The sequence below is a fragment of the Bombina bombina genome, chromosome 5 (assembly GCF_027579735.1).
Source record: "Bombina bombina isolate aBomBom1 chromosome 5, aBomBom1.pri, whole genome shotgun sequence".
Lineage (NCBI taxonomy): Eukaryota > Metazoa > Chordata > Amphibia > Anura > Bombinatoridae > Bombina > Bombina bombina.
The window spans coordinates 1143142226-1143167735 of record NC_069503.1 but is presented as its reverse complement, the minus strand read 5'-3'; the positions used below and the strand labels follow the sequence as shown (position 1 = coordinate 1143167735).

Below are 25510 nucleotides of genomic sequence, written 5' to 3'. Positions count from 1 at the left end.
TTGTTATTGGTGATGTATTATAGTCTGAGTTTGCAGTCTGAGAGGGGTTGTAATTGGTGATGTATTATAGTCTGAGTTTACAGTCTGGGAGGGGGTTGTTATTGGTGATGGTATTATAGTCTGAGTTTACAGTCTGGGAGGGGTTTGTTATTGGTGATGGTATTATAGTCTGAGTTTACTGTCTGGGAGAGGGTTGTTATTGGTGATGTATTATTGTCTGAGTTTACAGTCTGGGAGGGGGTTGTTATTGGTGATGTATTATAGTCTGAGTTTACAGTCTGTGAGGAGGTTGTTATTGGTGATGTATTATATTCTGAGTTTACAGTCTTGGAGGGGGTTGCTCTTGGTGATGTATTATAGTCTGAGTTTACAGTCTGGGAGGGATTGTTATTGGTGATGAATTATAGTCTGACTTTACAGTCTGGAGGGGGTTGTTATTGGTGATTGTATTATAGTCTGAGTTTATAGTCTGGAAAGGGGTTGTTATTGGTGATGGTATTATAGTCTGAGTTTACAGTCTGGGAGGGGGGTTTGTTATTGGTTATGGTATTATAGTCTGAGTTTACAGTCTGGGAGGGGGGTTGTTATTGATGATGTATTATAGTCTGAGTTTACAGTCTGGGAGGGGTTGTTATTGGTGATGTATTATAGTCTGAGTTTACTGTCTGGGAGGGCTTGTTATTGGTGATGGCATTATAGTCTGAGTTTACAGTCTGGGAGGAGTTGTTATTGGTGATGGTATTATAGTCTGAGTTTACAGTCTGGGAGGGGGTTGTTATTGGTGATGTATTATAGTCTGAATTTACAGTCTTGGAGGGGGTTGTTATTGGTGATGTATTATAGTCTGAGTTTACAGTCTTGGAGGGATTATAAGTGATGGTATTATAATCTGAGTTTACAGTCTGGGAGGGGTTGTTATTAATGATGGTATTATAGTCTGAGTTTACAGTCTGGGAGGGGTTGTTATTGGTGATGGTATTATAGTCTGAGTTTACAGTCTGGGAGGGGTTGTTATTGGTGATGTATTATAGTCTGAGTTTACAGTCTGGGAGAGGGTTGCTATTGGTGATGGTATTATAGTCTGACTTTACATTTTGGTAGGGGTTTGTTATTGGCAATATTATTATAGTCTGAGTTTACAGTCTGAGAGTGGGTTGCTATTGGTGATGGTATTATAGTCTGAGTTTACAGTCTGGAGGGGGTTGTTATTGGTGACGGTATTATAGTCTGAGTTTACTGTCTGGGTGGGGGTGTTTTGGTATTGGTATTATAGTCTGAGTTTACAGTCTGGGAGGGGGTTGTTATTGGGGATGTATTATAATCTGAGTTTACAGTCTTGGAGGGGTTGTTATTAGTGATGGTATTATAGTCTGAGATTACAGTCTGGGAGTGGTTTGCTATTGGTGATGGTATTATAGTCTGAGTTTACTGTCTGGGAGGGGGTGTATTGGTAAAGGTATTATAGTCTGAGTTTACAGTCTTGGGAGGGGGTTGTTATTGGTGATGTATTATAGTCTGAGTTTACATTTTGGGAGGGGTTTGTTATTAGCGATAGTATTATAGTCTGAGTTTGCAGTCTGAGAGGGGTTGTTATTGGTGACATTATAATCTGAGTTTACAGTCTGTGAGGAGGTTGTTATTGGTGATGTATTATATTCTGAGTTTACAGTCTGGGAGGGGGTTGTTCTTGGTGATGTATTATAGTCTGAGTTTACCAGGGACGTGCACTCATAAGAGGCAGGGGAGGCAGTGCCTACCCTGACATATGTGGCCAAAGCTTAATTACATTTTAATTAAAACAAAAAAAAAAGTCCAAAAAAAATATTTCCCCCCCATGTAATGCTATGAAGAGGCAGGTACAGGAATGCTTCTCTCCATTGCAGTACATGGGTCAAAGGAAAAGCTGTGCTGCAGCGCCACCTGTGTTCTGTCAATATATTAGCAGCAAACATTGGTACCAATAGGAGGCACCCCTCTTGATGCCTCCTAGCAAGTGAAGGATATATAGATTAATCAGAAGGAGGATGCAGTGAGCAGGGTCATGTGACACAACTAGAAGCTGAGGTAACCTAAGAACAGATGAGATCAAGCAGAAGAGTAAAGTAGTATTCTACATCTCTTGTGATTCACAAATTGTGTTCATATACAGCTCATTAACAGGGGGGGACAGTAAGTGAGCATAACCCAAGCAGAAGAGTAAAGTAGTATTCTACATCTCTTGTGATTCACAAATTGTGTTCAGATGCAGCTCATTAACAGGGGGGGACAGTAAGTGAGCATAACCCAAGCAGAAGAGTAAAGTAGTATTCTACATCTCTTGTGATTCACAAATTGTGTTCAGATACAGCTCATTAACAGGGGGGACAGTAAGTGAGCATAACCCAAGCAGAAGAGTAAAGTAGTATTCTACATCTCTTGTGATTCACAAATTGTGTTCAGATACAGCTCATTAACAGGGGGGACAGTAAGTGAGCATAACCCAATACTGACAGGAAGTCAAAGGGTCAATTCAAATTTAAATCCATAATTTAATACCCAGAGTTCGAAGTTAAGTGTGCAGTGTCCACATTATTTAAATAAAAGTTTTTGACATTGAATATTGCTAAGCCTCCCTTTTTTATGGTTATTTGATTTAATTAGGTACAAACCCCATATATGTTATGTCTGTTCAGTCAGAGCATGCAGTATCTATTTTTATTTTTCTCTGTGTCTCCATTTATTTAAAGACTGCTGTTAACTTGTAATTCACAAATCAATTGAAAGCTGTTGCATTGTGTTTTTAATATGTGCTGCTTTTATACAAGTTTATATTAATAAAAAGGAGATAATGAGTCATTTAAAATATATATATATGTAATTATTGCAGTTGTTTAATATTTTTAGAAATAAAGCCACTGTAAAGTAACTGGTTAAACACATAGTCAAAGGGAGACATTTAAAATTAAACTTTCATGATTGAGGTAGAGAATGTTATTTTAATAGACTTTTCTAGTTATTTATATTTTGAGAATTAGCATCAACTGTTACTGGCCCCATGTCAGCAAATCAAATTAGTTTTTGATAGGAACATGAAAGTCATAATTACATTTCCATCATTCAGATAGAAATTGCACACAAAAAATAAATAAATAAACTTTCTATTTTACTTTTATTATCTACTTCATTCTTTTGGTATCCTTTGGTGTCCTTTGTTGACGAGCATACCTAAGTGGGATGTGCACGTGCGTTTCTTGAACACTATATTGCAGCAGCAGCAGCAGCTGTGTTGGCAGTATTGATAACTTGTCCTTTGTGTAAAACTTGTATGGTAAATTATTTCTATTTTTACAAGACAGTAGTGAGTAGAGAAGAGATTGTGTATTGTGTATCATTCTAATTGCTTAGTAACTGGCACTGTGCCACAGAATTGTGTGAGTGTGTATGTGAGCAGAGTATGTGTGCTTTATTCTCCAGGTAATCAATACATTTCCGATGAGCTGGTGCTTTAGTGCAGTGTTTCTCAACAATGGTCCTCAAGTACCCCCAACAGGCCAGGTTTTCATTATAGCTGAATCAGTGCACAGGTGAAGTAATCAGCTGATCAGTAACTCAGTGGTTACTAACTTGCTCTCACCCATCACCTGATTATGTCACCTGTGCACTGGTTCAGCTATCATTTAAACCTGCCCTGTTGGGGGTACTTGCAGCCCTCTGTACATGTGTTTCTCCATCGTATCATATCTAGTGCCTCACCAGCCTCTGACCTCACTGCACGTCACTGGAGTTTACAGTCTGGGAGGGGTTGTTATTGGTGATGAATTATAGTCTGACTTTACAGTCTGGGAGGGGGTTGTTATTGGTGATGTATTAAAGTCTGAGTTTACAGTCTTGGAGTGAGTTGTTATTGGTGATGGTATTATAGTCTGAGTTTTCAGTCTAGGAGGGGGTTCTTATTGGTGACATATTATAGTCTGAGTTTACAGACTGGGAAGGGGTTATTATTGGTGATAGTATTATAGTCTGAGTTTACAGTCTTGGAGTGGGTTGTTATTGGTGATGGTATTATAGTCTGAGTTTACAGTCTAGGAGGGGGTTGTTATTGGTGATGGTATTAATGTCAAAATTTACAGTCTAGGAGGGGGTTGTTATTGGTGATGTAGTATAGTCTGAGTTTACAGTTTAGGAGGGGGTTGTTGTTGGTGATGCATTATAGTCTGAGTTTACAGTCTGGAAGGGGTTGTTATTGGTGATGTATTATAGTCTGAGTTTACAGTTTAGGAGGGCGTTGTTATTGGTGGTGGTATTATGGTCTGATTTTAGAGTCTGGGAGGGGTTGTTATTGGTGATTTTATTATAGTCTGAGTTTACAGTCTGGGAGGGGTTTTTATTGGTGATGGTATTATAGTCTGATTTTACAGTCTGGGAGGGGGTTATTATTGTTGATGGTATTATAGTCTGAGTTTACAGTCTGGCAGGGATTGTTATTGGTGATGTATTATAGTCTGAGTTTAAAGTCTGGAGGGGGTTGTTATTGGTGATGTATTATAGTTTGAGTTTACAGTTTGGGAGGGGTTTGTTATTGGTGATGGTATTATAGTCTGAGTTTAAAGTCTGGAGGGGGTTGTTATTGGTGATGGTATTATTATTTTGAGTTTACAGTCTGGAGGGGGTTGTTATTGGTTATGGTATTATAGTCTGAGTTTACATTCTGAGAAGGGTTTTTATTTTTGATGTATTATAGTCTGAGTTTACAGTCTGGGAGGGGTTTGTATTGGTGATGGTATTATAGTCTGATTTTACAGTCTGGGAGGGGGTTTATTATTGTTGATGGTATTATAGTCTGAGTTTACAGTCTGGGAGGGATTGTTATTGGTGATGTATTATAGTCTGAGTTTACTGTCTGGGAGGAGTTGTTATTGGTAATGTTATTGTAGTCTAAGTTTACAGTCTGGGAGGGGGTTGTTATTGGTGTTGCATTATACTCTGAGTTTTCTGTCTGCGAGGGTTTGTTATTGGTAATGGTATTATAGTCTGAGTTTACAATCTAGGAGGGGTTGTTATTGGGGATGTATTATAGTCTGAGTTTACAGTCTTGGAGGGGTTATCAGTGATGGTATTATAATCTGAGTTTACAGTCCAGGAGGGGTTGCTATTAATGATGGTATTATAGTCTGAGTTTACAGTCAGGGAGAGGGTTGCTATTAGTGATGGTATTATAGTCTGAGTTTACTGTCTGGGAGGGGGTGTTTTGGTGATGGTATTATAGTCTGAGTTTACAGTCTGGAAGGGGTTGTTATTGGTGATGTATTATAGTCTGAGTTTATAGTCTTGGAGTAGGTTGCTATTGGTGATGGTATTATAGTCTGAGTTTACTGTCTGGGAGGGGGTGTATTGATAATGGCATTATAGTCTGAGTTTACAGTCTTGGGATGGGGTTGTTATTGGTGATGTATTATAGTTTGAGTTTACAGTTTGGGAGGGGGTTGTTATTGGTGATGGTATTATAGTCTGAGTTTAAAATCTGGAGGGGGTTGTTATTGGTGATGGTATTATTATTTTGAGTTTACAGTCTGGGGGGGGTTGTTATTGGTTATGGTATTATAGTCTGAGTTTACATTCTGAAAAGGGTTTTTATTTTTGATGTATTATAGTTTGAGTTTACAGTCTGGGAGGGGGTTGTTATTGGTGATGTATTATAGTCTGAGTTTACTGTCTGGGAGGGGGTTGTTATTGGTGATGGTATTATAGTCTGAGTTTACAGTCTGGGAGAGGATTGTTATTGGTGATGGTATTATAGTCTGAGTTTACTGTCTGAAGGGGGTTGTTATTGGTGATGGTATTATTATTTTGAGTTTACAGTCTGGAGGGGGTTGTTATTGGTTATGGTATTATAGTGTGAGTTTACAGTCTGAGGGGGGTTGTTATTGGTGATGTATTATAGTCTGAGTTTACAGTCTGGGAAGGCGTTGTTATTGGTGATGTATTATAGTCTGAGTTTACAGTCTTGGAGGGGTTATCAGTGATGGTATTATAATCTGATCTTACAGTCTGGGAAGGGTTGATATTAATGATGGTATTATAGTCTGAGTTTGCTGTCTAAGAGGGGTTGTTATTAGTGATGTATTGTAGTCTGAGTTTGCAGTTTGGGAGTGGGTTGCTATTGGTGATGGTATTATAGTCTGAGTTTACAGTCTGGAGGGGGTTGTTTTTGGTGATGGTATTATAGTCTGAGTTTACAGTCTGGGAGTTGGTTGCTATTGGTGATGGTATTATAGTCTGAGTTTACTGTCTGGGAGGGGGTGTACTGGTAATGGTATTATAGTCTGAGTTTACAGTCTTGGGAGGGGGCTGTTATTGGTGATGTATTATAGTCTGAGTTTACAGTTTGGGAGGGGTTTGTTATTGGCGATAGTATTATATAGTCTGAGTTTATAGTCTGAGAGGGGTTTTTATTGGTGATGGTATTAAAGTCTGAGTTTACAGTCTGGGAGGGGGTTGTTATTAGTGATGGTATTATAGTCTGAGTTTATAGTCTGGGAGGGGGTTGTTATTAGTGATGGTATTATAGTCTGAGTTTACTGTCTGGGAGGTGGTGTATTGATAATGGTATTATAGTCTGAGTTTACAGTCTTGGGATGGGGTTGTTTTTGGTTATATATTATAATCTGAGTTTCCAGTGTGGGAGGGGGTTGTTATTGGTGATGTATTATAGTCTGAGTCTACAGTCCAGGAGGGGTTGTTATTGGTGATGGTATTATAATCTGAGCTTACAATCTGGGTGGGGTTGTTATTAGTGATGATATTATAGTCTGAGTTTACAATCTGGGACTGGGTTGCTATTGGTGATGGTATTATAGCCTGAGTTTACAGTCTGGGATGGGGTTGTTATTGGTGATGGTATTATAGTCTGAGTTTACAGTCTGGGAGAGGGTTGTTATTGGTGATGTATTATAGTCTGAGTTTACAGTCTGTGAGGGGGTTGTTATTGGTGATGTATTATAGTCTGAGTTTACAGTGTGGGAGGGGGTTGTTATTGGTGATGTATTATATTCTGAGTTTACAGTCTGGGAGGGGGTTGTTCTTGGTGATGTATTATAGTCTGAGTTTACAGTCTGGGAGGGGTTGTTATTGGTGATGTATTATAGTCTGAGTTTACAGTCTGGGAGTGGGTTGTTATTGGTGATGTATTATAATCTGAGTTTACAGTCTGGGAAGGGGTTGTTATTGGTGATGGTATTATAGTCTGAGTTTACAGTCTTGGAGTGGGCTGTTATTGGTGATGGTATTATAGTCTAAATTTACAGTCTAGGAGGGGGTTGTTATTGGTGATGGTATTATAGTCTAAATTTACAGTCTAGGAGGGGGTTGTTATTGGTGATGTATTATAGTCTAAATTTACAGTCTAGGAGAGGGTTGTTATTGGTGATGTATTATAGTCTGAGTTTACAGTTTAGGAGGGGGTTGTTGTTGGTGATGTATTATAGTCTGAGTTTACAGTCTGGAAGGGGTTGTTATTGGTGATGTATTATAGTCTGACTTTACAGTCTGCGAGGGGTTGTTATTGGTGATGGTATTATAGTCTGAGTTTTCAGTCTAGAAGGGGGTTGTTATTGGTGATGGTATTATAGTCTGAGTTTACAGTCTAGGAGGGCGTTGTTATTGGTGATGGTATTATAATCTGATTTTACAGTCTGGGAGGGGTTGTTATTGGTGATGTTATTGTAGTCTGAGTTTACAGTCTGGGAGGAGTTGTTATTGGTGATGGTATTATAGTCTGATTTTACAGTCTGGGAAGGGGGTTGTTATTGGTAATGGTATTATAGTCTGAGTTTACAGTCTGGGAGGGATTGTTATTGGTGATGTATTATAGTCTGAGTTTAAAGTCTGGGAGGACATGAATAAGGAAATGGGTCCGAAACGTTGTCTGTTTTAAGTGGCACAATAAAATAATGTTTTAAATACAGTTGGTGGTGCAGCTATGTTATTACTTTTGGACTGTCTTTTTGGGACCTTGGTGCAGGTCCAATAGTTGGCACACCTGCAAACAAGCTGATTTACACCCTTGGTGCTTGTGCATTCTTTGTTGTTTAAAGTCTGGGAGGGGTTGTTATTGCTGATGGTATGATAGTCTAAGTTTACTGTCTGGGAGGGGTTGTTATTGGTAATGGTATTATAGTCTAAGTTTACTGTCTGCAAGGGGTTGTTATTGGTAATGGTATTATAGTCTGAGTTTTCAATCTAGGAGGGGTTGTTATTGGTGATGGTATTATAGTCTGAGTTTACAGTCTAGGAAGGTTTTGTTATTGGTGATGGTATTATAGTCTGAGTTTACAGTCTGGGAGGGGTTTGTTATTGGTGATGGTATTAGTCTGAGTTTACAGTCTGGGAGGGGTTTGTTTTTAGTTATGGTATTATAGTATGAGTTTACAGTCCTTGAGGAGGTTGTTATTGGTAAAGTTTTATAGTATGAGTTTATAGTCTGGGAGGGGTTGTTATTGGTGATGGTATTATAGTATGAGTTTACAGTCCTTGAGGAGGTTGTTATTGGTAAAGTTTTATAGTATGAGTTTATAGTCTGGGAGGGGTTGTTATTGGTGATGGTATTATAGTATGAGTTTACAGTCCTTGAGGAGGTTGTTATTGGTAAAGTTTTATAGTATGAGTTTATAGTCTGGGAGGGGTTGTTATTGGTGATGGTATTATAGTATGAGTTTACCGTCCTTGAGGAGGTTGTTATTGGTAAAGTTTTATAGTATGAGTTTATAGTCTGGGAGGGGTTGTTATTGGTGATTTGCTTAAATGCAGATTTTCCTGGCTGCTCCTGTTCATTACTGCATGGAATGGAATTACTGGTGATGCACGTTGTCCTAGACCTATATCCCATCCATATTTGTGTTCCTAAAACCACATTTGCTCTTATACACAGCTCCTACTGAGCACTGAACTAGATTATATAAACGACAGTAAGCAATAGTTAAGAACACTCAGTCCTCTGGTTAAATCTGTTTCAGATATTGATGAATGTGCTGCTGCAGACTCGCCGTGCGGATTATACTCCAATTGCACCAATACACTGGGTTCCTTCCTGTGCCACTGTCATCGTGGCTTCTTAAGGGGTCCAGACGGTTGTGCAGGTGAGACTAATCTTACAGTAAGTGTACATTGCTTGTTTTAGTAAAGAAAAGGGATACAGAATATATTATAGAAACCTTCATTAATATTAAGGTATTTAATAAAGTTCAGGATGAAGCATTTATCACAAAAAGAACAACACCAGAAGAAGGGGCTATGATTTCATGTTGCAGTGTAATAGGTTCAGGGCTAATTTGAAGAAGTACTTATATACAGAAAGGGATTCTATAAAGATCTGGCTGTATACGCATATTAATAGAATTATCCAGAACAACATAATGAGCTTTGCCTCTATATTATTAATATACAATTCTACATTATTACACACACACATATATATATATATATAACACTATTAAGCATTACTACATGATTCATATACTGCTGTTCACTTGCTTATTCTGTATTTGGAAATATCACTGATAAATAGTAAACCAAATACAATTTTAATTTAGCCAAATGCTTTATTTTGAATAAGTAATGTGCACTCCAGCCCTTGTTGCTATGAGTTATGCCGACCAGATGTTTTGACTGGTTCATCTGCCTATGCTTCTCCTTCTTGTTGACAGACGTGGATGAGTGTCAGGTGGCAGAAGTGACCGGCCTGCAGGCGTGTCCCCCACATTCCACCTGTAAAAATACACCTGGCTCCTTTACCTGTACCTGTAACAAAGGCTTTGTGCTGGGACTGGGTGGGAGCCACTGTGTGGGTAAGTATTATAGACATAAAATGTAGGTCTGCTTTCTTACATCAATGTATAGTTGCTCCAGGGCACCACACGTAGGTCTGCTCCAGGGCATCACACCTAGGTCAGCTCCAGGGCACCACACATAGGTCTGCTCCAGGGCACCACACATAGGTCTGCTCCAGGGCACCACACATAGGTCTGCTCCAGGGCACCACACATAGGTCTGCTCCAGGGCACCACACATAGGTCTGCTCCAGGGCCTCACACATAGGTCTGCTCCAGGGCCTCACACATAGGTCTGCTCCAGGGCCTCACACATAGGTCTGCTCCAGGGCCTCACACATAGGTCTGCTCCAGGGCCTCACACATAGGTCTGCTCCAGGGCCTCACACATAGGTCTGCTCCAGGGCCTCACATGTAGGTCTGCTCCAGGGCCTCACACATAGGTCTGCTCCAGGGCACCACACATAGGTCAGCTCCAGGGCATCACACATAGGTCTGCTCCAGGGCCTCACACATAGGTCTGCTCCAGGGCACCACACGTAGGTCTGCACCAGGGCCTCACACATAGGTCTGCTCCAGGGCACCACACATAGGTCTGCAGCAGGGCATCACATGAGGTCTGCTCCAGGGCACCACACGTAGGTCTGCTCCAGGGCACCACACGTAGGTCTGCTCCAGGGCATCACACGTAGGTCTGCTCCAGGGCCTCACACATAGGTCTGCTCCAGGGCCTCACACATAGGTCTGCTCCAGGGCACCACACGTAGGTCTGCTCCAGGGCCTCATACATAGGTCTGCTCCAGGGCACCACACGTAGGTCTGCTCCAGGGCATCACATGAGGTCTGCTCCAGGGCACTACACATGTATGTCTGCTCCAGGGCACTACACATGTATGTCTGCTCCAGGGCACTACACATGTATGTCTGCTCCAGGGCACTACACATGTATGTCTGCTCCAGGGCACTACACATGTATGTCTGCTCCAGGGCACTACACATGTATGTCTGCTCCAGGGCACTACACATGTATGTCTGCTCCAGGGCACTACACATGTATGTCTGCTCCAGGGCACTACACATGTATGTCTGCTCCAGGGCACTACACATGTATATCTGCTCCAGGGCACTACACATGTATATCTGCTCCAGGGCACTACACATGTATGTCTGCTCCAGGGCACTACTCATGTATGTCTGCTCCAGGGCACCACTCATGTATGTCTGCTCCAGGGCACTACACATGTATGTCTGCTCCAGGGCACTACTCATGTATGTCTGCTCCAGGGCACCACTCATGTATGTCTGCTCCAGGGCACTACACATGTATGTCTGCTCCAGGGCACTACACATGTATGTCTGCTCCAGGGCACTACTCATATATGTCTGCTCCAGGGCACTACACATGTATGTCTGCTCCAGGGCACTACACATGTATGTCTGCTCCAGGGCACTACACATGTATGTCTGCTCCAGGGCACTACACATGTATGTCTGCTCCAGGGCACTACACATGTATGTCTGCTCCAGGGCACTACACATGTATGTCTGCTCCAGGGCACTACACATGTATGTCTGCTCCAGGGCACTACACATGTATGTCTGCTCCAGGGCACCACTCATGTATATCTGCTCCAGGGCACTACACATGTATGTCTGCTCCAGGGCACTATACATGTATGTCTGCTCCAGGGCACTATACATTTATGTCTGCTCCAGGGCACTACACATGTATATCTGCTCCAGGGCACTATACATGTATGTCTGCTCCAGGGCACTACACATGTATGTCTGCTCCAGGGCACTACACATGTATGTCTGCTCCAGGGCACTACACATGTATGTCTGCTCCAGGGCACTACACATGTATGTCTGCTCCAGGGCACTACACATGTATGTCTGCTCCAGGGCACTACACATGTATGTCTGCTCCAGGGCACTACACATGTATGTCTGCTCCAGGGCACTACACATGTATGTCTGCTCCAGGGCACTATACATTTATGTCTGCTCCAGGGCACTACACATGTATGTCTGCTCCAGGGCACTATACATGTATGTCTGCTCCAGGGCACTACACATGTATGTCTGCTCCAGGGCACCACTCATGTATGTCTGCTCCAGGGCACTATACATGTATGTCTGCTCCAGGGCACTACACATGTATGTCTGCTCCAGGGCACTACACATGTATGTCTGCTCCAGGGCACTACACATGTATGTCTGCTCCAGGGCACTACTCATGTATGTCTGCTCCAGGGCACTACACATGTATGTCTGCTCCAGGGCACTACACATGTATGTCTGCTCCAGGGCACTACTCATGTATGTCTGCTCCAGGGCACTACACATGTATGTCTGCTCTAGGGCACTACACATGTATGTCTGCTCCAGGCCACTACACATGTATGTCTGCTCCAGGCCACTATACATGTATGTCTGCTCCAGGGCATTACACATGTATATCTGCTCCAGGGCACTACTCATGTATGTCTGCTCCAGGGCACTACACATGTATGTCTGCTCCAGGGCACCACTCATGTATGTCTGCTCCAGGGCACTACTCATGTATGTCTGCTCCAGGGCACTACACATGTATGTCTGCTCCAGGGCACTACACATGTATGTCTGCTCCAGGGCACTATACATTTATGTCTGCTCCAGGGCACTACACATGTATGTCTGCTCCAGGGCACTACACATGTATGTCTGCTCCAGGGCACTACACATGTATGTCTGCTCCAGGGCACTACACATGTATGTCTGCTCCAGGGCACTACACATGTATGTCTGCTCCAGGGCACTACACATGTATGTCTGCTCCAGGGCACTACACATGTATGTCTGCTCCAGGGCACTACACATGTATGTCTGCTCCAGGGCACTACACATGTATGTCTGCTCCAGGGCACTACACATGTATGTCTGCTCCAGGGCACTACACATGTATGTCTGCTCCAGGGCACTACACATGTATGTCTGCTCCAGGGCACTACACATGTATGTCTGCTCCAGGGCACTACACATGTATGTCTGCTCCAGGGCACTACTCATGTATGTCTGCTCCATGGTACTACACATGTATGTCTGCTCCGGGGCACCACTCATGTATGTCTGCTCCAGGGCACTACACATGTATGTCTGCTCCAGGGCACTACACATGTATGTCTGCTCCAGGGCACTACACATGTATGTCTGCTCCAGGGCACTACACATGTATGTCTGCTCCAGGGCACTACTCATGTATGTCTGCTCCAGGGCACTACTCATGTATGTCTGCTCCAGGGCACTACACATGTATGTCTGCTCCAGGGCACTACTCATGTATGTCTGCTCCAGGGCACTACACATGTATGTCTGCTCCAGGGCACCACACATGTATGTCTGCTCCAGGGCACTACACATGTATGTCTGCTCCAGGGCACCACTCATGTATGTCTACTCCAGGGCACTACACATGTATGTCTGCTCCAGGGCACTACACATGTATGTCTGCTCCAGGGCACTACACATGTATGTCTGCTCCAGGGCACTACACATGTATGTCTGCTCCAGGGCACTATACATTTATGTCTGCTCCAGGGCACTACTCATGTATGTCTGCTCCAGGGCACTACTCATGTATGTCTGCTCCATGGCACTACACATGTATGTCTGCTCCAGGGAACTACTCATGTATGTCTGCTCCAGGGCAACACACGTAGGTTTGCTCCAGGGCACTACACATGTATGTCTGCTCCAGGGCACTACACATGTATGTCTGCTCCAGGGCACTACACATGTATATCTGCTCCAGGGCACTACACATGTATGTCTGCTCCAGGGCACTACACATGTATGTCTGCTCCAGGGCACTACACATGTATATCTGCTCCAGGGCACTACACATGTATGTCTGCTCCAGGGCACTACACATGTATGTCTGCTCCAGGGCACTACACATGTATGTCTGCTCCAGGGCACTACTTATGTATGTCTGCTCCAGGGCAACACACGTAGGTTTGCTCCAGGGCACTACACATGTATGTCTGCTCCAAGGCACCAGATGTAGGTTTGCTCAGGGCACCACACGTAGGTTTGCTCCAGGGCATCACACGTAGGTTTGCTCCAGGGCACCACACGTAGGTTTGCTCCAGGGCACCACACGTAGGTTTGCTCAGGGCACCAGACGTAGGTTTGCTCCAGGGCATCACACGTAGGTTTGCTCAGGGCACCACACGTAGGTTTGCTCCAGGGCATAACACGTAGGTTTGCTCCAGGGCATCACACGTAGGTTTGCTCCAGGGCATCACACGTAGGTTTGCTCCAGGGCATCACACGTAGGTTTGCTCAGGGCTTCACACGTAGGTTTGCTCCAGGGCACCACACGTAGGTTTGCTCAGGGCACCACACGTAGGTTTGCTCCAGGGCACCACACGTAGGTTTGCTCCAGTGCACCACACGTAGGTTTGCTCAGGGCTTCACACGTAGGTTTGCTCAGGGCATCACACGTAGGTTTGCTCCAGGGCACCACACGTAGGTTTGCTCCAGGGCACCACACGTAGGTTTGCTCAGGGCACCACACGTAGGTTTGCTCCAGGGCACCACACGTAGGTTTGCTCAGGGCACCACACGTAGGTTTGCTCAGGGCACCACACGTAGGTTTGCTCCAGGGCACCACACGTAGGTTTGCTCAGGGCACCACACGTAGGTTTGCTCAGGGCACCACACGTAGGTTGGCTTCAGGGAATCACACGTAGGTTTGCTCAGGGCACCACACGTAGGTTTGCTCAGGGCACCACACGTAGGTTTGCTCAGGGCATCACACGTAGGTTTGCTCAGGGCACCACATGTAGGTTTGCTCAGGGCACCACACGTAGGTTTGCTCAGGGCACCACACGTAGGTTTGCTTCAGGGAATCACACGTAGGTTGGCTCCAGGGCATCACACGTAGGTTGGCTCCAGGGCATCACACGTAGGTTGGCTCCAGGGCATCACACGTAGGTTGGCTCCAGGGCACCACACGTAGGTTTGCTCCAGGGCACCACACGTAGGTTTGCTCAGGGCACCACACGTAGGTTTGCTCAGGGCACCACACATAGGTTTGCTCCAGGGCATCACACGTAGGTTTGCTCCAGGGCATCACACGTAGGTTGGCTTCAGGACACCACACGTAGGTTGGCTCCAGGGCACCACACGTAGGTTTGCTCAGGGCACCACACGTAGGTTTGCTCAGGGCACCACACGTAGGTTTGCTCCAGGGCATCACACGTAGGTTGGCTTCAGGGCACCACACGTAGGTTGGCTCCAGGGCACCACACGTAGGTTGGCTTCAGGGCATCACACGTAGGTTTGCTCAGGGAACCACACGTAGGTTGGCTTCAGGGCATCACACGTAGGTTTGCTCCAGGGCATCACACGTAGGTTGGCTTCAGGGCATCACACAACAGATTGCTTTTACATGTAGCCTTTTAGTCAGTTCTAATACTGAATAAATGATATTGATAGAAGTCACTATGTTTATGTTGTTGACATGACATTCTGTTATTACCTGTGTGGGACGGGGACAAATGAGAGGACAATGTAATTGTTTTATATTCACCACAGATGTTGATGAATGCGCCTTTGAAGACGAGTGCAGGCGCGAGATGGGAAACTTGTGCGTGAACACTGTTGGGAGTTACCGCTGCAGCTGTCAGCTGGGGTTCCAAGAGTCTGGACAGGCCTGTGTAGGTCAGCGCAAGATCACTTATAAGAATATAAATATATTGTGGGGATTTGTAAACTGTAATAAAGAAAAGGGTGGAAAATGAATACTTTACTCTATCAGCACTGGGGCAGTCATAGGGCTCTAGTTATCAAGGTCTGTTGGACCTGATCCGACAGTGCGGATCAGCTCCGACAGACCTCGCTGAATACGGCGAGCAATACAAGAGCTGATCGGGTTGATTTCCGGCGATGTCTGTCTGCCTGCTCAGAGCAGACGGACAGGTTAGGGAGCAGCGGTCTTTGTGACCGCTGCTTCATAACTGCTGTTTCTGGCGAGTCTGCAGGCTCGCCAGAAACACGGGGCATCAAGCTCCTTACGGAGCTTGTTAAATAGAGCCCATAGTGTTTTCAGATTTATGTTGCACAATTAAGGCCGACGGTATCATTAGAACAAACGTTTTAAAGGAACAGTAAATACCTTGAAAATGTTATATAAAATGTTTAATATTTCCATTATTTTTATTATTATTTATTTTGCCCCTTTTCATGTAATTTAGCTATAAAAATTGTGGAGTTTTTAATCTGCAGAATCTGAAATGCACCTACTGACTTCTCAAAGCTAACCCTGCTACATATCTGCCCCATAGACTTTTTTTCGCTTTCTGCAATGAGATTTTTCTGCAGGTGATTTTGAAATGAAATACAATTTGACATGAGGCAGTGACACTAAAGCACAAGCTCAATCACAATCTGTTGATTACCTGGAGAATAAAGCAATTTTATTAAGTTTTATAATATAGCAGTTGCAAATTGTATTGCAAATAAGCTGCAGACAAAAACAACTAATTTTGTTAAAGGGACGTGAAACACAACATTTTTCTTTCATGGTTCAGATAGAACGTACACTTTAAAAAAAGCTTCCAATTTACTTCTGTTATCAAATGTGCTCCATTCTCATGTTATTCTTTGTTGAAGAGATATGTAGCGTGCACATGCCTGATGCACTACATGACAGGAAATAGGGCTGCCATCTAGTGTTCTTACTAATGTATAACATTAGTGCAAAACTGCTGCCATATAGTGCACGTGCACACTCCTAATTTTACATTCCTGATTTTCAACAAAGGGTAACAAGAAAATGAAGAAAATTAGATAAGAGAAGTAAATTGAAAAGTTGTTTAAAATTGTACGTTCTATCTGTATCGTGAGAGACAAATGTTGGGTTTTATGTCCCTTTAAGTTTTTGAAATGTTTCTTGAATAAATGTGTTTCTTGGTCTAACATCACATAGTTATAAGGTAAAAATTTAGCACTAAAAACTAGGGATGGGTGAATGTTTCGCAACATTCGAAAAATGAAACAAATTTAAACACATTCGTTCAAATCGATTTTCGAATGTTCGGTTTCGAATTTTACGATTACATTCGAAAACATTTGTTTCCAAAAAATTTGAATTTATATTTGTAATAGTATTACTAATGCTTTCTTTAATTATGCAATATTCTATATAGAAACATTCGAAATGATATATTTGTATCTATTATGTATCAGTTTACTAGATTCCCTCCCTACCACATGAACTATTGAACTTCTGAATAGTATTTGTTAAATAGAATGTTAAATTCGAAATTTCAAATGTGGACATTCGATATAATTATAAACATTCGAATTCGAAAGTGACATTCGAAATCTCTAAATAGCATTCGATTATAGAATTTTTAAGAATATTCGTTCTTAACATTCTGATTTATAATTCGAATTTCGGTAATAACATTCGTTCTTATATTCAAATTCGGAAATTTACACATTCCCCCATCCCTACTAAAAACGTGCAATGCTCGCAAGAACGTTTACAATCAGGAGCCACAGCTTTGCAGGCTGGTTAAAGCTGGGGTGGGGTTGAAAAAATCCATGAGAGCCAATCATCAATCTATGTGCTGTCGCTTTACAGCGCTGCTCTGTATTTGACTGTTCTCTTCAAGCAGTGCTTTGCTCTGGCTGCACTGAATTAAGGAAAACTGACAAAATGCAGCCAAAGCACAGCGCTTTTTGAATAAAACAGCCTGATGTGCTGCAAAGTGAAAACGTAAAAAGATCCTGCATGTGCCCCAGTCTTTCTGCAGACCTGCTGCATTTTCTGCGATGATATCTCAGATCACAACATGTTCTGCCTTGGGGCAGGTAACTGCTTATGCACTTTATGCTAATAATATAACTATAGCTAGCCTGGTTGTCTGCAGACTTAAGCCCGGAATGGCTCCTCCAAATAAGACAAACGTGGGTGGGATTATTTAAAAACAATTGCAGTAAACATGATGTGATCACCTTGGCTGCTGTTATTCTATAGCAACATAACAGAAATGTCTTGTTATTACACAATGTTTACTGACCCTTTAAATCATCAGTAATCTGAGAAGAAAAATTCAAATAAACTGTTTTTGGAAAACAAACTCAAAATTAAATCCACCATTAAATGTTTATTTTATACATAGAAAAAATACTGTGCAATGAATATTTATCATTTATTTTGCCTACTTGTTATGTAATTTACCCATGCTACCCATCGAGTACAAGTTAATTTACACCTGATCTCTGACTGGTCACAGCAAATTGATTTCAATGGGTCTTTCCCAGGCTGCTTTGTATTTGGAAAACTGCAAAAAATAAATAAATAAGAGCTTATAAACTGTTTGTTTGAATGAAGACAATTGTGTGTTGCATTGGTTAACTGCTGATATATATTATGTATGTATAAAAGCAACTACTTTATTGGCCGTAAAGAGACAGTAAAGCTACCATTAAACTTTCATGATTAAGATAGAGCTTGTCATTTGAAACAATACTGTAATCCAATTTGTTCTCTTGGTATCCTTTGTTGAAAAGAGTACCTAGCCATTACATTACCAAGTCATCTCATTTCATGAGTCATATAGAGAAGCAATTTTAAAAATATCTTTCCAATTTACTATTTTCTATATCTAATTTGCTTCATTCTCTTGATATCATTTGCTGTAAAGCATACCTATATATGCTCATGAGAAGCAATGTGCTGCTGAGAGCTAGCTTCTGATTGGTGGCTGCACATATGTATAGGCCTTTTGTCATTGGCTCACCTGATGTGCTCAGCTAATTCTCAGTAATGTAAAGCTGCTCCTTCAACAAAGGATACAAAGATAATGAAACAAATTAGATCATAGAAGTAAATTGGAAAGTTTTATCTGAATCTTGAAAGAAAAACTCTGGGGTTTATGCCACTTTAAGAATGAAGTTATTTAGCTAAGTATGTACAATGCCACGTAGAGGTAATTTCCTGCCATCTTTGTCTATATCCAGATGTGGACGAGTGTGAGAGGGATCCTGCTATCTGCTCTGGGCAGGGCGTCTGTGAGAACACGCCGGGAAGCTACAGATGTGGTTGTCAAGCCGGCTTTCATGGCAACGGGACTTACTGCGAAGGTGGAAATATCAGACTCATCTTATTGTACATTACATTATTTATTTTATTATTATTCTTTATTTATAAAGCGCCAACAGATTCCGCAGCGCTGCCCATGGGTACAAAGATAAAAGGACAGTACAATACAATATAAAAGACAGCAGACAAAATGTAACAAACAAATACAGGGGGAATTGAGGGCCCTGTTCCCGTGGGAACTTACAATCTATATGAGTAGGAGGGTGAGAAACAGGAGGTGAGGACTACAAAGGTGAGAATGATGAGGGCAGCTATTAGGCAAGTATTAGAATATTATTCAATACCTGCAGGAATATTTTTTTCAGTAGCGCCCCTAATAAATACCAACCAAGAGTACTCTGGTCATATATGCTAGACTTATGCAGCCAAGAACATTTTGTTTCAGATTACATTTTTGTTTAGAATATTTGGTGGCTGCACTATTCTGTATTCATTTTGTTTAAAACTAAACAAATACAACATTTTTGTTTAACGTTTACATTAGTTTTCTTTAAAACTAATGTAAATGTTTCAAGGCTACAGGTGAAAAATTCACCTACAGCTATAATACTTACCTTAACTCGCTCTGGAGAGAGCGCTGACCGGACCCTCATCTTGCCAATGCCCTGGCCGCACTAACAGGACGCTTAGCACATTACGGTAAGTATTGTGCCCCTAATTTAAAGAGAATGAACAAATACTGCTCAATTTCCTTTTTTTTTGTTTTCTTTACATTTTGCTGATGAAATTTGGATATTGGGTTTCACTTACAAAAATTGATATCCAGTTTTCAATACAAATGTGCAATCGAAAAAAAACTACTTCACAATCATCCCTAATATATACTAACCCAGCTAAACACTGCTACCTTGTTCGTTTTCTTTAGGATGCTCAATAACATATTTATACACTTCTGTGCATTTACCAAACATGTCAGTCTAAAAAAATATATAACTGAAAATAAATCACATGTGATCATTGACAAACTAAGTGATTCCCAAACTAACACATCCACTATTCTAAGTGGATTTCAGAACTCCAAACGGCTACCAAGAATCCCATAAGATCCCACAAAGACCGGACAAAATGTATTTTACAGAGAAAATTAAAAGCACAACTCTTATCTAGATGTTCCTACTGCTCACCAAGACTGCAGCTAAACAGCTGAACGATTATGCTTAATTTCTCTTGTAAGATGTATCAAGAACACAGATTCATCCTTACTTGTGGGATATTCTCCTTCCCTACAGGAAGTGGCAGAGAGAGCACCCACAGCAGAGTTGTCTATATAGCTCCCCCCTTAGCTCCACCCCCCAGTCATTCTCTCTGCCTGCTTAACTGCTAGGAAGGGCAAAGAGCTATGTGGTGACTAAGATGTTAGAATTTTACTTCTCAAGCAAAAGTTTATTATTTTAAATGGTACCGGTGTGTACTATTTACTCTCTGGCAGAAAAAGGATGAAGATTTCTGCAAGGAGGATGATGATCTTAGCACTTTGTAACTAAGATCCACTGCTGTTCTCACAAGGCCTGGAGAGTATTGGAAAACTTCAGTTGGGAGAACAGTTTGCAGGCAAAGCTGCATATGAGGTATGTTAAATCTATATTTTTCTAGACAGACTGTGTTAAATCTAGAAAAGGCTGGCAATATACCCATGAGGGAAGGGTAAGCTGTATTCAGATACTTTAACAGGAATTTCAGCTTGCTTGAAGGGCTCGTTAGTTACTGGTGACACTGTTAGGAAAAAAAGTTTTGTTTTTTGATAGCATTTATAACGTTTTTTGAAGGGACTAAAGGGGTCATTGTGGCTTGGTTTTGAGTTTTGTAACTCACATGGTTAATTAAGAGACACTCTGGTGTTTCTCTGATAGGCCTCAAAACATAATTTTGCGCCTCAGTTGCGCAGTTTCCTTTCCTTTGAGACATATCACTGCTTCTCCTGTCGTTTCTGCTGTGTTTGAGGGTTGTTAAAGAAGTTTTTCCCCCCACAAATCGTTCTGAAGGGCAGGTAGGAGCCACAGCAGAGCTGTGGTATGGTGCTGAAAGTCTTTTTTACTGGGTTTAACGTTTTTTTCAATCCGTTTTTGCCATTAAAGGGTTAATTGTTTATTTGCATAGCTGTGCAAAGTTACTAAGTCTTTGTAATGCTACTGTAAAAATTTCGTTAAGTTTACTGCTTTTTTACACTGTTTTGCAGAACTGGTGCTGCTTTTTTTCTCTTAAAGGCACAGTACCGTTTTATTTCTAAGTGTTTTTTACTTTGATTACAGTGTTTTCCAAGCTTGCTTGTTACATTAGTAGCCTGTTTAACATGTCTGACACCAAGGAAAATCCTTGTTTAATATGTTTGGAAGCCATTGTGGAACCCCTTCTTAGAATGTGTCCCAATTGTACTGATATGTCTATAAACTATAAAGAACATATATTAGCACTTAAAAATAGAGCAATAGATGATTCTCAGTCAGAAGTAAATAAGGGTTCGCCATCTAGCTCTCCCCAAGTGTCACAACCAGTAACGCCCGCACAAGTGACGCCAAGTACCTCTAGTGCGTCAAATTCTTTTACTTTACAAGACATGGCCACAGTTATGAATACAACCCTCACAGAGGTTTTATCTAAACTGCCTGGTTTACAAGGAAAGCGGGACAGCTCTGGGTTTAGAATAAATGCTGAGCCGTCTGACGTTTTAGTAGCCATATCTGATATGCCCTCACAATGCTCTGACGTAGGGGGTGAGGGATTTGTTATCTGAGGGAGAAATTTCTGATTCAGGAAAGACGCTTCCTCAGACAGATTCTGATATGAAGGCCTTTAAATTTAAGCTTGAACACCTCCGCTTATTGCTCAGGGAGGTATTAGCGACTCTAGATGATTGTGACCCTATAGTGGTTCCAGAGAAATTGTGTAAAATGGATAAATACTTAGAGGTTCCTGTTTACACTGATGTTTTTCCAGTTCCTAAGAGGATTGTGAATATTATTACTAAGGAGTGGGATAGGCCAGGTATTCCGTTCTATCCCCCTCCTGTTTTTAAGAAAATGTTTCCCATATCTGACACCATGCGGGACTCGTGGCAGACAGTCCCTAAGGTGGAGGGAGCTATTTCTACTCTGTCTAAGCATACAACTATTCCTATCAAAGACAGTTGTGCTTTCAATGATCCTATGGATAAAACATTAGAGGGTCTCCTGAAGAAAATTTTTGTTCATCAGGGTTTTTCTCTTCAACCTATTGCGTGCATTGTTCCTGTAACTACTGCAGCTGCTTTCTGGTTTGAGGCTCTAGAAGAGGCTCTTCAGATGGAGACTCCATTAGAGGAGATTATGGACAGAATCAAGGCCCTTAAGTTGGCTAATTCTTTTATTGCAGATGCCGCTTTTCAACTGGCTAAATTAGTGGCAAAGAATTCAGGTTTTGCTATTTTAGCATGCAGGGCGTTATGGCTTAAGTCCTGGTCTGCTGATGTCTCATCCAAATCTAAACTTTTGAACATCCCTTTCAAAGGAAAGACCCTATTCGGGCCTGAACTGAAAGAGATTATTTCAGACATCACTGGAGGGAAAGGTCATTCCCTTCCTCAGGATAGATCTAATAAGATGAAGATCAAACAAAATAATTTTCGTTCCTTTCGGAACTTCAAGAGTGGTTCCGTTTCAGCTTCCTCTGCTGCAAAGCAAGAGGGGAATTTTGCCCAATCCAAGTCAGTCTGGAGACCTAACCAGGCTTGGAACAAGGTTAAACAGGCCAAGAAGCCTGCAGCTGCCTCTAAGACAGCATGAAGGGGTAGCCCCCGATCCGGGAACGGAGCTAGTAGGGGGCAGATTTTCTCTCTTCGCTCAGGCTTGGGCAAGAGATGTTCACGATCCCTGGGCTTTAGAAATTGTGTCCCAGGGATATCTTCTGGAATTCAAAAACTCCCTTCCACGGGGGAGATTTCATATTTCTCGATTGTCTGTAAACCAGACAAAGAGAGAGGCGTTCTTACGCTGTGTAGAAGATCTGCTCACCATGGGGGAGATCCGCCCAGTCCCAAAAGAGGAACAGGGACTAGGGTTCTACTCAAACCTGTTTGTGGTTCCCAAAAAAGAGGGAACTTTCAGACCAATCTTGGATCTCAAAATTCTAAACAAGTTCCTCAGGGTTCCATCATTCAAGATGGAGACCATTTGGACTATTCTGCCTCTGATCCAGGAAGGTCAATATATGACTACCGTGGACTTAAAGGATGTGTATCTACACATCCCTATTCACAGAAATCATCATCAATTTCTAAACAGGCATTACCAGTTTGTGGCTCTTCCCTTCGGGTTAGCCACGGCTCCAAGAATTTTCACAAAGTCTTATCTAGACGACATCTTAATTCAGGCGTCGACTTTTCAGCTAGCCAAGTCTCACACGGACATTGTGTTGGCTTTTCTGAGATCTCACAGGTGGAAGGTGAACATAAAAAAGAGTTCTCTCTTTCCTCTCACAAGAGTTTCCTTTCTGGGGACTCTGATAGATTCGGTAGAAATGAAAATATTTCTGACGGAAGTCAAAAAATCAAAACTCTTAACCACTTGCCAAACTCTTCATTCCATTCCTCGGACATCTGTGGCTCAGTGTATGGAGGTAATCGGACTCATGGTAGCGGCAATTGACATAGTTCCTTTTGCCCTCTTACACCTCAGACCACTGTAACTATGCATGCTCAAACAGTGGAATATGGATTATGCAGATTTATCTCCTCAACTGCATCTGGACCAGGAGACCAGCGATTCTCTTCTCTGGTTGTTGTCTGAGGACCACCTGTCTCAGGGAATGTACTTCCACAGGCCAGAGTGGCTCATTGTAACGACAGATGCCAGCCTGCTAGGCTGGGGTGCAGTCTGGAACTCCCTGAAAGCACAGGGCTTATGGTCTTGGGAGGAATCTCTTCTTCCAATAAACATTCTAGAACTGAGAGTGATATTCAAGGCACTTCAGGCATGGCCTCAGCTTGCTGCAGCCAACGTCATCAGGTTTCAGTCGGACAACATCACGACTGTAGCTTATATCATTCAATACGGAGGAACAAGGAGTTCTCTAGCGATGATGGAGGTAACCAAGATAATCCGATGGGCAGAGGATCACTCTTGCCATCTCTCAGCAATCCACATTCCAGGAGTAGAGAACTGGGAGGCGGATTTTCTAAGTCGTCAGACTTTTCATCCGGGGAGTGGGAACTCCATCCGGAGGTATTCGCTCAGCTGATTCCGCTATGGGGCACACCAGAATTGGATCTGATGGCGTTGCTTCAGAATGCCAATCTTCCTCGTTACGGGTCCAGGTCCCAGGATCCCAAGGTGGTACTGATAGATGCTTTAGCAGTACCTTGGTCTTTCAATCTGGCCTACGTATTTCCACAGCTTCCTCTCCTTCCACGTCTGGTTGCCAGAATCAAGCAGGAGAGAGCTTCAGTGATTCTGATAGCACCTGCGTGGCCACGCAGGACTTGGTATGCAGACCTAGTGGGCATGTCCTCGGTTCCACCGTGGACCCTGCCAATGAGGCGGGACCTTCTAATCCAAGGTCCGTTCTCACATCCAAATCTAGTTTCTCTGCGTCTGACTGCTTAGAGATTGAACGCCTAGTTCTGTCAAAGCGTGGGTTCTCTGAGTCGGTCATTGATACCCTGATTCAGGTTAGAAAGCATGTCACCAGGAATATCTATCATTAGATTTGGCGCAAATATCTTTATTGGTGTGAATCCAAGGGTTACTCGTGGAGTAAGATTAGGATTCCTAGAATATTGTCTTTTCTCCAAGAGGGTTTGGAGAAGGGATTATCAGCTAGTTCTCTAAAAGGACAAATATCTGCTTTGTCTATTCTACTACACAAACGTCTGGCAGATGTCCCAGACGTTCAAACTTTTAGTCAGGCTTTGGTCAGAATCAAGCCTGTATTTAAGCCTGCTGCTCCGCCTTGAAGCCTAAACTTAGTCCTTAGAGTTCTTCAAGGGGTTCCGTTTGAACCTATGCATTCCATAGATATTAAATTTCTATCTTGGAAAGTTTTGTTCTTAGTTGCTATCTCTTCGGCTCGAAGAGTTTCGGAGCTATCTGCTTTACAGTGTGATTCCCCTTATCTTATTTTCCATTCAGATTAGGTGGTTTTGCGTACCAAACCTGGTTTTCTTCCTAAGGTTGTTTCTAATAAGAATATCAATCAAGAGATTGTTGTTCCTTCTCTGTGTCCTAATCCTTCATCAAAGAAGGAACGTCTGTTGCACAATCTTGTTGTGGTTCATGCTTTAAAGTTCTACTTACAAGCAACCAAAGATTTCCGTCAAACATCTTCATTGTTTGTTGTTTATTCTGGCAAGCGGAGAGGCCAAAAGGCTACGGCTACCTCTCTTTCTTTTGGCTGAAAAGCATCATCCGTTTGGCCTATGAGACTGCTGGACAGCAGCCTCTTGAAAGAATTACTGCTCATTCTACTAGAGCTGTGGCTTCCACATGGGCTTTTAAAAATGAGGCTTCTGTTGAACAGATTTGTAAGGCGGCGACTTGGTCTTCGCTTCATACTTTTTCCAAATTTTCCAAATTTG

At 42.4% G+C, this 25510-nt stretch overlaps 1 protein-coding gene across 1 annotated transcript in view; it reads left to right on the top strand.

Annotated features, from left to right (window-relative positions):
- LOC128661200 (multiple epidermal growth factor-like domains protein 6) overlaps positions 1-25510 on the top strand; it is a 160346-nt gene that overhangs the window by 39410 nt on the left and 95426 nt on the right. The window contains exons 4-7 of the mRNA XM_053715450.1: positions 8991-9113; positions 9681-9821; positions 15387-15512; positions 18822-18944. Of these exons, the coding sequence (XP_053571425.1) occupies positions 8991-9113; positions 9681-9821; positions 15387-15512; positions 18822-18944 (513 nt within the window). The remainder of the gene's footprint in view (positions 1-8990; positions 9114-9680; positions 9822-15386; positions 15513-18821; positions 18945-25510) is intronic.